At 32.8% G+C, this 13,293-nt stretch overlaps 1 protein-coding gene across 45 annotated transcripts in view; it reads right to left on the reverse strand.

The window, feature by feature from the left end:
- LOC130446725 (microtubule-actin cross-linking factor 1) overlaps positions 1 to 13,293 on the reverse strand; it is a 300,505-nt gene that overhangs the window by 180,956 nt on the left and 106,256 nt on the right. For all 45 annotated transcript variants that reach the window (XR_008910192.1, XM_056783376.1, XM_056783344.1 and 42 more), the window contains one exon: positions 7,351 to 7,412. Coding sequence is in view for 44 of the 45 variants with exons in the window: in XM_056783376.1 (XP_056639354.1) it covers positions 7,351 to 7,412 (62 nt within the window). In the remaining variant the exon portion in view is untranslated. The remainder of the gene's footprint in view (positions 1 to 7,350; positions 7,413 to 13,293) is intronic.

The following is a 13,293-nucleotide window of genomic DNA, read 5'->3' on the forward strand; positions in this document are numbered from 1 at the left end:
ACATTTTTTTTTATTTATTGCGTAACCCTGGTTTACTATTTTGACGTCAAACTTTACATTGACACTTCTAATAAGTTATTGTTCGTTGCTATGGTAACGCAATATTTTGTTTATGTATGGAATTGGTCTAGGTAAACTAGATATCAATACATCCTCGTAGAACTGACTTTCTTTTGCTAATCAGAGTTTGTCTTTTGTTTGATGCTGCTGCTATGAATTGACTAATTTTTAATCAAAAGACCAAAATTACGTAATCGTACAGTAGGTACTTACTGGAAAATAAGATCATCCCCTCCGAGGGCAGAGGCCTAATTATTATCAAGTTTTTATCTTAAATAGTCCCAAATTGTCTATATATAAGTACAGTTGCAAAAATACTATATTTCGGCCAACCGTCATATACCCCTTATACTCCGAAATTTTCAATCTAAATAACTTTATACCTTCATAAAATACTGAATGATTTTGGAGAGAGTGTAACTAAAATATTTATAGAAGTTAAACAATTTATAATAAATAATAAACAATATTTATTATGGTGCCTACTAAACCAGTTCAACCGTTTGCTATGACAGACTCAATATCAACTTTTAAAAAGTATCCAAGAGTCTCTTATAAATATTTAAAATCGGAAATTGATTTGTATAGATGAAAAAGTTCACAGCGGCATTATGGGTAACGAGAAGGTAAATCATGACGCAAGAGAAGCATGAGAAAACTGTTAGCTTACAATAACCTCACCAAAATATCAGAAAGTCTCTATTTTTAGCTCCATGCAAATCTACAAAATAGCATTCCACATATAATAAATTTTGATTTAATTTCTTCTTTTTAGACCTTTTGATATATTAATGCTTCTGAGGGTTCTTGATTTTAGGTCTAAAGTATTAATAAATTTTGATTATAGTAAAAAATACACAGCATCAACAACGCTTTTAAAAATTAAACAATGGTTGTTTTCCGGTGCATCTTCATTAATTGGGTACTTCACAGTATCTATTTTGCAGCTGCCACAATGTAAAAAGTTACATACGCATATTCCTAAGATTAATTTCTTTATTTATTCAGCCCACATGATGTGACAAAGACTATTGGCAGGCGGCCAGTCTCGTAAAAACTTGTCAAACGTATTCCTAATAAGAATCAATACTATTTTTATGAGAGCTTTCTATAGGTATCCTTTCCAATGGTATTATCATTAAGGAAGTAGAAGGTTTAAGTACAAAAGCCACGAAGTATTGTTGAAACTCTTATGTTCTATCAAAGTATTTAATAAAATTTAAAGAAAAACGTTTTAGACAATCACAATCTTGCATGAAAAAAACACAATGCAAAATGGGGTAAAAAATAATCCTTAAACGTGTTAATTTCTAAGTTAACTATTAGGTTATTAGGTGTTCGTTGGTTTTTTCATAACAAGGAACCTTCAGTTTTCGTTCGTGTCTTTGATTATCCCGTTCTCAGATAGCAGAATTTTTTTCAAGGTGACTCAAATTTTTGGAAAGTTCTGAACGATGACACCCGGATCCTCCAATTTAAGTAGGTAATCCAGAATCCCGCAGTGCTGCACTTCCCAACACAATATTCCTGGCTACACCACTGGTTCCAGCTCATATAAAATATTTAGAATATTATAGAAGGTATGTATTAACAATAACTTCATGAACCTATCGTAACATATTCAAATTCAAGCACGTTTCTTTTACGTGTGATCAATTGATGATAAATGTGGACAATAATTAACATAAAATTGAATTATCGTCATCACCATCGGTTTAACACAAGTAAATACGTGAGAATTTAAACAACGGATTTATTTAACGATCTACTGAGAAAGTCTAAGAATTAAATCCTTATAAGACTAGCAATAAGAATAGCTTATATACAAATCAACAGAGTTTCCATTATTTTAGTAATTTCTTTCTGACCATTGCTTTATTCAGCAGAGACGGCTCCTCAATAACACCAAAGAAGTTGGCACCTCACTTTGAAGTTACAGAGAGTTATTCCAGGTTGTTGAAGATTTGTTCCATCTTGTTTCAAAACGATATATTGCCGAAAATGAAACTTTTGAAGAAAATTGAAAGAAACATGATTTTTCAGCGGGGTCGCCATTTTTTCGAATGAGATATTTTGGAGAAATTTAACTCTAACAAATCGATGTCTCGGCAATTTCGTAACAGTTGGAAATTGAATTTTCTCCAAATTTCTCTCGAACGAGTTATTGCAGAATAATGTAAGGGAATCATGAAAAATTTAGAAAACGCTGGAGAAACCAATAAATTTCTCGAAATTGAGGTACCAATGGAATAGTTAAATAACATAATCAATATGCACGCGCACCCCCAGATTATAATGTAATTTTTTAATTCGTTTTATTTCAAAAAACGATCCATTATTTCGTAAATAAAACTCCATACCGCAAAAAGTGCAAAAATTTTTCTTTATTACCGTAGAACATTGCTAAAGACTCGATGGAAACATCTTCTCGACGCTATTTTTGTTCAATTTTTAGCAAACGCAGTACCCATCTTGCAATTCATCAATTTTAGCCATTGCAATAATAGATGTGTGAGTAAGTGCATTCTTTTGATGAAAAAAACACTTTCTTCTAAGCCAAATCCGACCGATTTTGCTGATTTATTCGATCAAACGATGCAATTACTTTGCGTAATACACGCCGTTGATGGTGTTTCATTTTTCAAGATAGTCAATGAAAATTATCCCACGTATAACCCAAAAAACTGATGCCAGGACCTGTCCTACAAATGGAACGGTGTTTCGGCCTTCTTTGGAGCCGGTTTTCCTTCGGAGCACATTATTTTGATTGCTATTTTGTTTCGGATGTAAAGGGAAGGGCCCATTGTGAGCAAACGCGGAACCCATCTTGCGCACAGCTTTCTCATTTCCAAATTTTCAGTTAAGATGCGATGTACCGCTCTTTTTGAAACGCCTACTATGTCTACTAGTTCGTACACTTTCAGTGTATTAATAGGGCTAAGTCCTTGATGGCTGCCAAACAAATATTAAACAATGTGGCGTCTTCAAACTATGCTGTACTTTCTAATACACTGATATTCTTCAAATAACTACCGCCATCTCTAGGTCAGGTCAGGTACTTCTGGGACCATCGTGGAAATTCTAGTACAAATTATAATTAATTATGGTGTTCGAAGTGAGCTTTTTCATTCAAAGTAGAATATTAGGAACAATCAATACATCCAGAGGTGTTCCAAAGGATTTGGAATTGTGTAATTATCTCAAAAGTTTATCTTGAGATTGCGGATTCACTTACAAACGAACAAACAGCGAGACAAAGTAAATGTTAAAATTAAACGACTTTCTGTTTAATGTTAATATGCTAATGATACTTCATTCTCCACTTACATCGAATATTTGTGAGTCAATTACCCGAACGGGTATGTATATGAAGTTTGTAAAAAAACTTACTAGTACTAATGCTAATTCAAGTATATAAGTAATCTGTTCATTAGAGGTTATTACCATGGCCTACAGATACTGATCAGACTTCGCTATAACAATAACCAGTCGAGTCTTAAAAGAATGAATTAATTATGAGAGGATGTTAAAAAATCTGATTGGAGAATGTGTGAATAACTTGAAAGTGCCTGCAGAATTTACAGTATGGAAATTCAATACGACGAATATTACAAGTCGACGAGAAAGAATGTTTCGACTTCATTTATTTCGAGTTGTTAACATTAAACAAATACGAAAGAAACAGTTGTTGCAACTAACTGAATATCGTAAGAGGAGCTCTTTGTATTCTGTTAACTATCTAAGTTACGATAGTAGTGAAATTACTCTTCAAACTATTTTCTTTTTTCTTTTATGTATGTTATCAAACAAAAGTGGTGTTGTCTCTTCGGAGGAATTTGTCCGAATAATCTAAATAATAAATTAGTAAAAGCAACAGTTCAAAAGATATTTTACACTTGGAAGAGTATAAAAGGGCGACGTGGAAATACATTTTTCGTTCTTAATGTTTCACCACTCATTAGAAAAAAATGATTCATTTTTTATTAGTTATTTGTGAACAAAGCAAAAGTGATTATTGCGAGGTGAAACTGAGTTGCATACATTTTTTCTATGATTTTTTTTTAAAAAAGACACAAGATACTCTAACACAAAAAAATTTAGACAAAATCTTTATAGGTAATGTAAATGCAAGCTTTTTGCATTAAAATAGATCATAAATCATAAAAATTTAATATCATTATTTTAATTTCAACTGAGATTCCGTGATTCAATAGAATTCATACAATCGTATCACCTATCATCGGTGTATTACATAGAAATTGGCAAAAAAATTGGGATATCCGGAACAAAGTTTATTTTCATACCCAACGTTAAGTTATTTGGTTTCTACGTCCTGTCGATGGAAAAGTCAACGACATAAAATATAAATACATTTCATTTCACGGTAAATATCTAAAATTAATGGTTAAAGTCGCTTTTAATTTTAATATACACAGTGTTGGGATATTGTTATATATTTGAAAATTTTTTTAGTTATGAATGCTATTGATTAGTAAAAAAATATTTTTTATGTAGTCACAGATAAAAGACTAATTACTTTATTCAAATGGAATCGTAAATACGACAAATGCCGAGGATTGTTACTTTACGCTACTACAGTAAAACAGGAATCTTTTTCTTATTTTATTAGATATGGTGGAGTTATACCATAATCTCGAAAAACAACAAATGACCGTCACTTTACACGATAATACTCCACTATACTGTACTGTACACTATTATGAAAGCACTCATTCAATAAAAAAAAATATTTAAATACGCCTTACACGAGGGCCGTTTTTTTTCAACCTTGAAACTTTTGGAAATTCCGTAGACAAAAAAGTAATGGTGAATCTACGGTTTTCTTGAATCATTCTATTAACTCGTTGAACTAGGTTTTCTGAAACGACAGATTTGAGTCTTGGCCCCCTTGATCATGTACATCATTACAGCCATCTTTAAACTTTCGATACAATTTACGCACAACACCATCACTCATGGTGTTGGTCACCATACACACGACTTATTCTCTGATCTATATCTGCAACACTAAGGCCTTCAGCCTGTAGAAAACTAATCACACTTCGCAATTCACACTTGGCGGTAGCATCTATAATGGCGGACATGTTTACGTTGCTGTAGCAAAACGCCGGCTGACGTCTGAATATCAACAATGGCAGAGTGTGTAGTGCGAGAGCTTCGCAGTCGCCTACAGCACATGCCCGCTTTCTTCTACCCGCGTAGCGTCTGCACGGAGCGATCGGAGGTTGAAAAAAAAGCGGCCCTCGTAGTAACATACTTTCTACGAATTCATATTATTAGTCACCTTTACCCCACACACTCAATAGTATGAGAAGGAACCCAATAAATACTTTGGGTTCCTTCTCATACTGGTCTACTAAAAATAAAGAAGCTGACCACAAGGCACGACAAGTAGTGATTAGTGAAACCGCGAGTGAAGTGTTCAACGATATCAAATCCTTAATTAAATCAAAAGTGCAAAAACTCCGTCTAGTTGATGCTCTTATCTTCCCCAATGCAACGTACGTATCGGAAACATGGACTTTAAAGAAAGCAGATAGAAACCGAATAGAGACTTTCGAAATGTGGGGTTATAGACTACTGTTACGAGTATCATGGACAAAAAACCGAACCAACGTATCCGTATTACAAGAAATTGGTCAACGTACAAGGCTGCTAAACAGAATAAACTGCATGTATCTGAAGAAACTGGGACATATAGCTAGAAGATCAGAAACAATGGAACCATTAATCATAGAAAGGAAAGTAGAAGGCAAACGCCCAAGAGGCAGATTGCCAACTAGATGGGTAGACCAAACAAAACCCTTAATAAATATAAAACTACATCATGCCGAATAGATTGCACAGGATAGGCAAACAACTGCCGAATCAAATATATTTTGGAAGTCGCTTCTGCAGACAAACATTTTCCGATGTAAATAGTAAATTATTTACAAATTCCTCTCTTTCAAACAACATTTCAAACGACAGCATACCGTACAGAGATAGAATAATATATCAAATTCGTAAACACGATTAACCAACAGACACACACAAGAGACTAATTTACACGGTTTAAGTTAATTACCCACAAATAAATCACTTAAGGCAGTATATTTTTGGATTGCTGAAGCTATTTTTATATTAACTTTTTGCTTCTTCCTACATAACGCTATTGGAGCTTGTTTACGTCCAGCTGGAGTAACTCAATAAAGAAAATATTGGGAGTCGGCTAGAGTTCGTAGAACAGAAAACAATCATAATTTTTTAAAATAAAGCGTACCATGTGTTTGTTGTTAGCTTAGTCAATTAGTATTGAAAAATGACTATTTGACGGTCGAATTTACTTATTAACAATTAGTAACAAGATGATTCTTATTTTACCAATCATGTCTGTAGGTTTGCATGGAGTAATCGTATGATGTCATGTACAATTTAGCATGAAAAACTTTTAGTCGATACGGAGCATGGTTTACGAAAGCGTGGTATAAATTCATGATTCACAATCAATGTCAACGTGGCTAAGTAACAATAAAATACCTTTATTGTTGAATGGAGATTACTGTAATAACCTTTATTTGCGATACTTGTGCAATAATATTTTTAGTAATACGTAAATCATCAATAATACTGGTTGTAGTATTAGAAATAAGATGAAAATTATTTCTATGGTTATTGAAAATGGAAGTTTCTTGTAGAATGTCCATCGATTGACCGTGGATAGGGGAAAACTTCAATAGATTTGAAATAATGAAGTAAGAAGTTGGAAGTGGAGAATATCTGGAGATATAATGTTCAAACGTTAATTAACGCAAAATGAGACTTCCTACAGAAAATTGGTACAAGTGAAAGTGGTACTTACACTTTAAGTACTTACTACAAGTACTTAAATATCGTATATTATATTTTATTTTTTATATAACCTAAGAAATTAAAAAAAAATCCAATTTTTTCGTTTTCATTTATTTAAATCACAAAAATCGGTTGCATTATTATAAAATCTTATAGAAATGTTGGGTTTTTTGTCATTATAACCCCATTTACCATATAAACGAATACCAATTAGTTTTGGGAATATTTTAATTTCTAGAAAAAAAAAATGGAAATTCAATTGCAATAGACACATTCAAAGGTGACGTGGAAATAACACTTAAAATTGGTTTATCGTGTGATGATTCAGTCCGGTCCTGAGATCATCAAAATTTTAAACATAATTCATGCACATATATGGCATGTGAATGACTTGCTTTTTAAAAATGTTATTGATAATTACGACAATGAGTGTCTTACCTTCTTTAGATGTTTGTTGACCCATTTTGTGAAAGTTTTCTTTTGAACGGCGTCTCTTTCGTCTGAAAATAAATTGAAAGTACCAAATTAATTAATTATTAAAAAATAATGATAGAATATACAACTTGACATCGAAAAAATACCAAAGGACTGAAGGGTTGAAAGTGGTTGTGTTTCAAAACGATATAAAAATTATGAAAATGTTTACTGTCAGGAACCAGTGAAAATGCGATCTATTTTTTACATTTATGATTAGTAAAATAATCATGAATATTTCAACATTACCAAATTATTTTGGAAAGTTGTATACATATAGTGGCTGTTTTTTAAATCGAGAAGAGTTAATTTTCAAACTACCTATCAAACCGCGATATTTTTTGGCATTTATGATTATTACCTTGAGTAGCATGTAAAACAACTGATATGAAATGGGGTAGTAGATTTCTTTTTTTATAATGTTTGTGATACTCTGAGATGCTAGATTTTCAGCCTCCGCAAACTTTCAATCATGGTGAAAAATGTTATAATTCTGCGTCTTTTTTAAGTTTGGAGAAATAATTTGTTATATTCTACAATTTACGAATAAAATTATTATGTTAGGCCTAATGGTTTCTGTTAAATGGCTCTTCAAATTTCGTAAAATTGTCAACAGGTAGCGCAACTACGTATGACAGTCACATAATTGGAAGAGGAGATCTAATCCAATTTTTTCCCATTTATTTAGCTGTAGTGGTTTTATACAATTGCCAGATGCTTAACAAATAGAACCACTTTATCATCTTAATCTAGCTTTAGTTTTAGATTTACACTAAAATGAGAAATAGAGTGAAAAGATTCGCGATGTTGTAAGTAATTCTTCTTTGAACGAATATTGGAATAGATTATGTAATAGGTATTATAGCTCCAGTTAAACCTTTGGGTACATTCAGTTTTCCAGAATCAACCGATTACATGAATCAATGAAACGTATATGAAATCTTGTTCGATTGCTTTCTCACATATTTGTCTGGATGTGAAGATTAACTTGAGTACTGCGTTCACGATGGAATTCAAAATTCACACTGTTTTTTTTATCGGATTCTATGGGAATATCACGTCGGAAAAACGGCGTGTCGTAGCTGCTACACTCCCGTTATTATCTATTCAATGAACTGGGAATATTACAGACACTTCTCAGTTCTTGGGTAAATAACTAATGGAAAATATTGGCAAAAAGATAAGCCGGAAAAAGATTAATGAAACAACGACTTCCCATTGGCCGTTTGCCGTTTTCTGTTATAAAATTAAAAACATTGAAATGTATATGACCATTCATAGTTGCCGTTTGAAGTCGCCGTTTACCGTTAATGACTTTCAACATAAACGAATTTTATCTTTTCCCGTCGGGCGTTCATAGCAATTTTCGTAGCAATAGAAAAGAGCCAATCACATACATTTCCATAATATTCACCATAAATACCGAATTATAAACAAAAACACAATAATACCACAAAAACAAAAAGCAGTACATACGTCAGAAATAATAACAAAATTTTCAGGTTAACGGCAGCATTAATTAAAGATGGAATTGCGTAAAGAAAATATGATTCTGTATTCATAAACACCAAAATCAATACTATTTACATATAAGTTCTACATCGCACAACGTCTCCTTTGTTTAGCCTTCTGTTTGGTAATGAGGTACTTTTTTTAAATTCAAATTCAGCCATTAGATAGTACTGAAAACACAAATAGAAGTACAACAAGAAAGACGAAACTTGGACTACGTCTACGTCTACACTTGACATAGATCATGTGTGTCGCAAAAAATTTTGTCGAATGCTACACAGCGCAAGAATTTATGTGAGATGTGGACCCGGCTTTAGAAATGACTGTTAAACGTGACATATAAATACAGTTCTATAATTATAAATTATTATACGAAATAGGTTTTATAATCGTTAAAAAATGTATTTACTATTTCAACTCCCATTTCGTCAGTTATAAACTGTATAATAATCAGAGATTATGAAAAGCTTGTTGCGAAAGTTACGAAACGTTAAAATACTAATCGAAAAATGCAACGAACTTGAAAATCTACATTCTTGAATGTATCATCCTTAAGGCATTCTCGTGGTAAGATGTTCAGTTCTTTGACCACGTTACGAAAATATTATCACTTAAGTCATAAATATAAATCTAGTCAATCTCTCTTTATGACGCAACTAAGGTGTGTGTCTGTGTATCGCCAGGTTATTTTATAAACAGAACAAAATAATTTTTTTGAATTCCCTGATAATATTATGAGTCAGTCAAATAAATTAAACTCCCCTTTTACATTGTATAATATTTATTGATGATACTGTATATGTTAACCGTATATTGTTAACTTTGCATTAAGGTTAAAGTTATTATTTAACTTTTGGAAAAAATCCGAAATTATTTTATTGATATTTACTAGTAGATAAATTTAATAACGACCTGAGAATCGTTCAATTGACAGGAAAAACTGACAACATTTTCGACAATGAAATGAAAAAGCTTAATTGTATGCTATTAATATTTATTGTGCAATATTTTTCAAAATAAAATTTAATTTTCCTCCACTTTCCACTTCTTAGACTTTTTTATATTTTTCGGGATTTTAGTGTGTGTATCGTATGTTAAAGGTGAATTTTACTTATGATCTTTCTTCTCTAGTAAATTTGATAAACTTTTTTTCGTGATAAATCGTCTTGATTTTAGATCTATTTGATGAAAAATCAATTTAACCACGTAAAAATTGAAATAGGTAAAATGTGAACATGTTATTTCAAACAACATTAAGTTGATAAGATCGCAGGAGTTATCTAGAGCAACCAAAATTAGAATATATCGATTGATACAATAAACAGTTACATACGGAAATGAAACATCGGTTTCAACAAAATTCATCACTCGATAGAAAAGAATGTCGTAGACAAATGGTTGACGAAGACAAATGCGGCGACCCGAAACAAATTAACAATTGAAGGTCTTACACCTTACGGGTAGACAAGCTAGCTCATACATAAACAATAAATTCAATTTATCTAAATAAAAAGATTAGTATCCAATATAAACATCTATAACCGATACAATAACAAAACTAAAAATCTCACAAGACGTCCAGTATTTGCTATTTATGAAAGTGTGAACGAATTAGTCAAACAAAATAACGTGTTTGTTGACTTAACTCTTAAGGTGGACGTAGCTTAGACACGAATTGCCTGTAGCCCATTTTATTATTTAGTCGTGATTTCAAATTTTAAAATGCTAGAGAATCAGATATTATATGATATTGACATGGTAATACAAAGTAGAAGAATAGATCCTGGAATCAAATTTTTTTTTGAAATGTGGATCTGTCTTCAGGCGACTTTTGATATTTTATTAGATAAACCACATACACCGTTACAACTATTAAGGAAATATATTTTTTATATCCATCCAATTCTTATTAGCGAGGATCAGTTGAGGAGAAAACTCTTCAGTAGCATTTTAAAGGAAAGACTTGAAACAAATAAAACGAACAGGGAAGAACAACAAGGTTTCAGACGAAACAGATCTACGACCGACGCCATATTCATTACTTAACAACAGCGTGTCTCCCTCATTGATTTAACCAAGACCTTTGATAGAGTCCGCCTCTCCGACATTATATCATACTGATATCGAAAGAAACGCCAGACACCATCGTTAGAGCAGTCCGCAATCTCAATACGAACAACACGACCAAAGTAAAGGCAGGAGACGGAAGAGATACCAACCAACACCAGGAGGCATCAGGTAGGGTGACAGCCTCAGCCCATTTCTGTTCAATCTATTAATGGACAGAATTATAGATGAAGTATCATCACTAAATATGGGATACCGAATGGGACTGAATAAAAGAATCAGCAAGGACAACTACACAAATTCTGCCAGGTCAGCCAAGCGATGAACATGACTATATCCACAGAAAAAACGAAAAGCATAGCCTTTGCTAAAGAGCCTGTACGATGTAAGCTGGTAGTTCAGGACAAAATCATAGAACAAGTCTCACAACTTAAATACCTGGGTATGTACCTGTCGAGTTATCACGACCCAGTGAAGGACCTAAGAAGCCAGATCAACAAAGCGACTGCGATATCATACTGCTTAAGACAGACAATATGGGCAAACAAGTACATGCGAAAGGAAAGCAAGGTTAGGGTCAGGACTATAGTGGGAAAAACAAGAGTAGATCGAATCAGGAACACTGACAACAGGGAACAATGTGGGGTGCAAGACATCGTAAGATGGGGGAGACGGTACGCCCTCGTGAGAAGAAAGGAAGAGAGTAGACTGCCACGCATCGTACCTGAAGGGATACCAATAGGGTAAAGAGAACCCGGACGACCATCTAAGAGATGAATGGACAGCTGGCAGCCTGCCAAACTAACAGATCATGAGATCTTAAAAATGAATAAGAAGAAATAGAAAAATTCAGTTACTACTTCTTCAAAGAAATAGAAACTGGACTTAAAAAGATCGCTCTTGTCAAAGTTACGAAGATGAAAGCTTTCATCTCACCGAGGTGCACGATGAGATTCTATATCCCCATGCGGTTCACTAGCAAGATCCGTTCTCTCTGAAACGCACAGTGCTGCTTTTAAATTAATCGGGACGAATGACTACTACCAGATATATAGTTTCTATTTAATGACCTTGTTTCCATAGTTGTAGGTCTTATCATTTTCATTGTCTCATTAGATTTACCCCTCGTCCACGATAACTTTTTTCTTATTGCTCTACCAAAATGAATATATGGTCATTAGATAACGACATTTTGGTCTTTAAGTACATTCTCTAGTATACTTCAATAAGTATATTCATGTTGTCAGTTTTTTATGATGTTATCTCATAAAAATCTACAGTTATAGCATTCATTTTCTGGGTATTTTGTAGTAACTTCCTCTCCAGATTTGAAACGTTTGATCCCTATTAAGTTATTTTTCAAATAACTGTTACTTAGTGTCCTTCATCATTATCGTCATATAGCTCCCAGTGGAGCAAATGGCCCCTGTCGGTGTTTCAGATGCTGTGGTAAAACGATGAGGTCGCTATCTTGTTTTGTGGGTTTAGTCCAGTATATGATCTACTCATCTCCATTTTTGTAATCGGTACGTCTATTTTCCGTTTTTCAGTTAAATTCTAAGAGTTCAGATAAAAAATCTGGCAGATTATTTCAAAGAATCCGTCAGTGGGAGGTCAAAAGTTTATGGTTTCCACTGTTGGCGGAGAGAAATATTTTATCTAATGCATATCATAATTATTTCAATTTGTTTTCCGGATCTTACTTTAGTTTGCGTTTTCAAGACTCATAGAGATACCTTATCAAAACTCCTCCTGTATTGTGTGTTTGATCCTATAGGAATGGTTTGAAATGCATTAAAAGACAACTACGCGAATAGAATCGTTTAACTACTTCAAGTACGGTAGAGATTGAAAGCATACATCAGGTTTATCAGAATTTTATTACATTGATGTGTTGAATACTAATCTTCAGTTACTTCAATTATTGGATGTAATGCATCGAATAAAATGCCAATGTGGATAATTTGAATTTTCTCTCTAACAAAGATTGTCGATGACAAAAAAATATTTAAAGTGAAATTCGAGCCAGTTATCTTATTATTCCATCTTTTTATGACCAAAACAATTATTCTCAATATGGGAACTCATTTTTGGAAAGCTTTAATACATAGAATTCTAATGTAAAAATTTTATTATAACATATTGGAATACAATTATTTTAATAACTAAACGCCGCAGAATCGTTTGTTATTTAATTAATTAAAAAGGTTCTTTATTCTGTTTATGATTCCCAAATTAACAATACATATAAAAATAACAATATAAAATGTGTATGCCGATGGTCTGGCGATCTTTACATGTATTGAGTGCGTCTGAAGTATTAAGCTG

The sequence above is a fragment of the Diorhabda sublineata genome, chromosome 1 (assembly GCF_026230105.1).
Source record: "Diorhabda sublineata isolate icDioSubl1.1 chromosome 1, icDioSubl1.1, whole genome shotgun sequence".
Lineage (NCBI taxonomy): Eukaryota > Metazoa > Arthropoda > Insecta > Coleoptera > Chrysomelidae > Diorhabda > Diorhabda sublineata.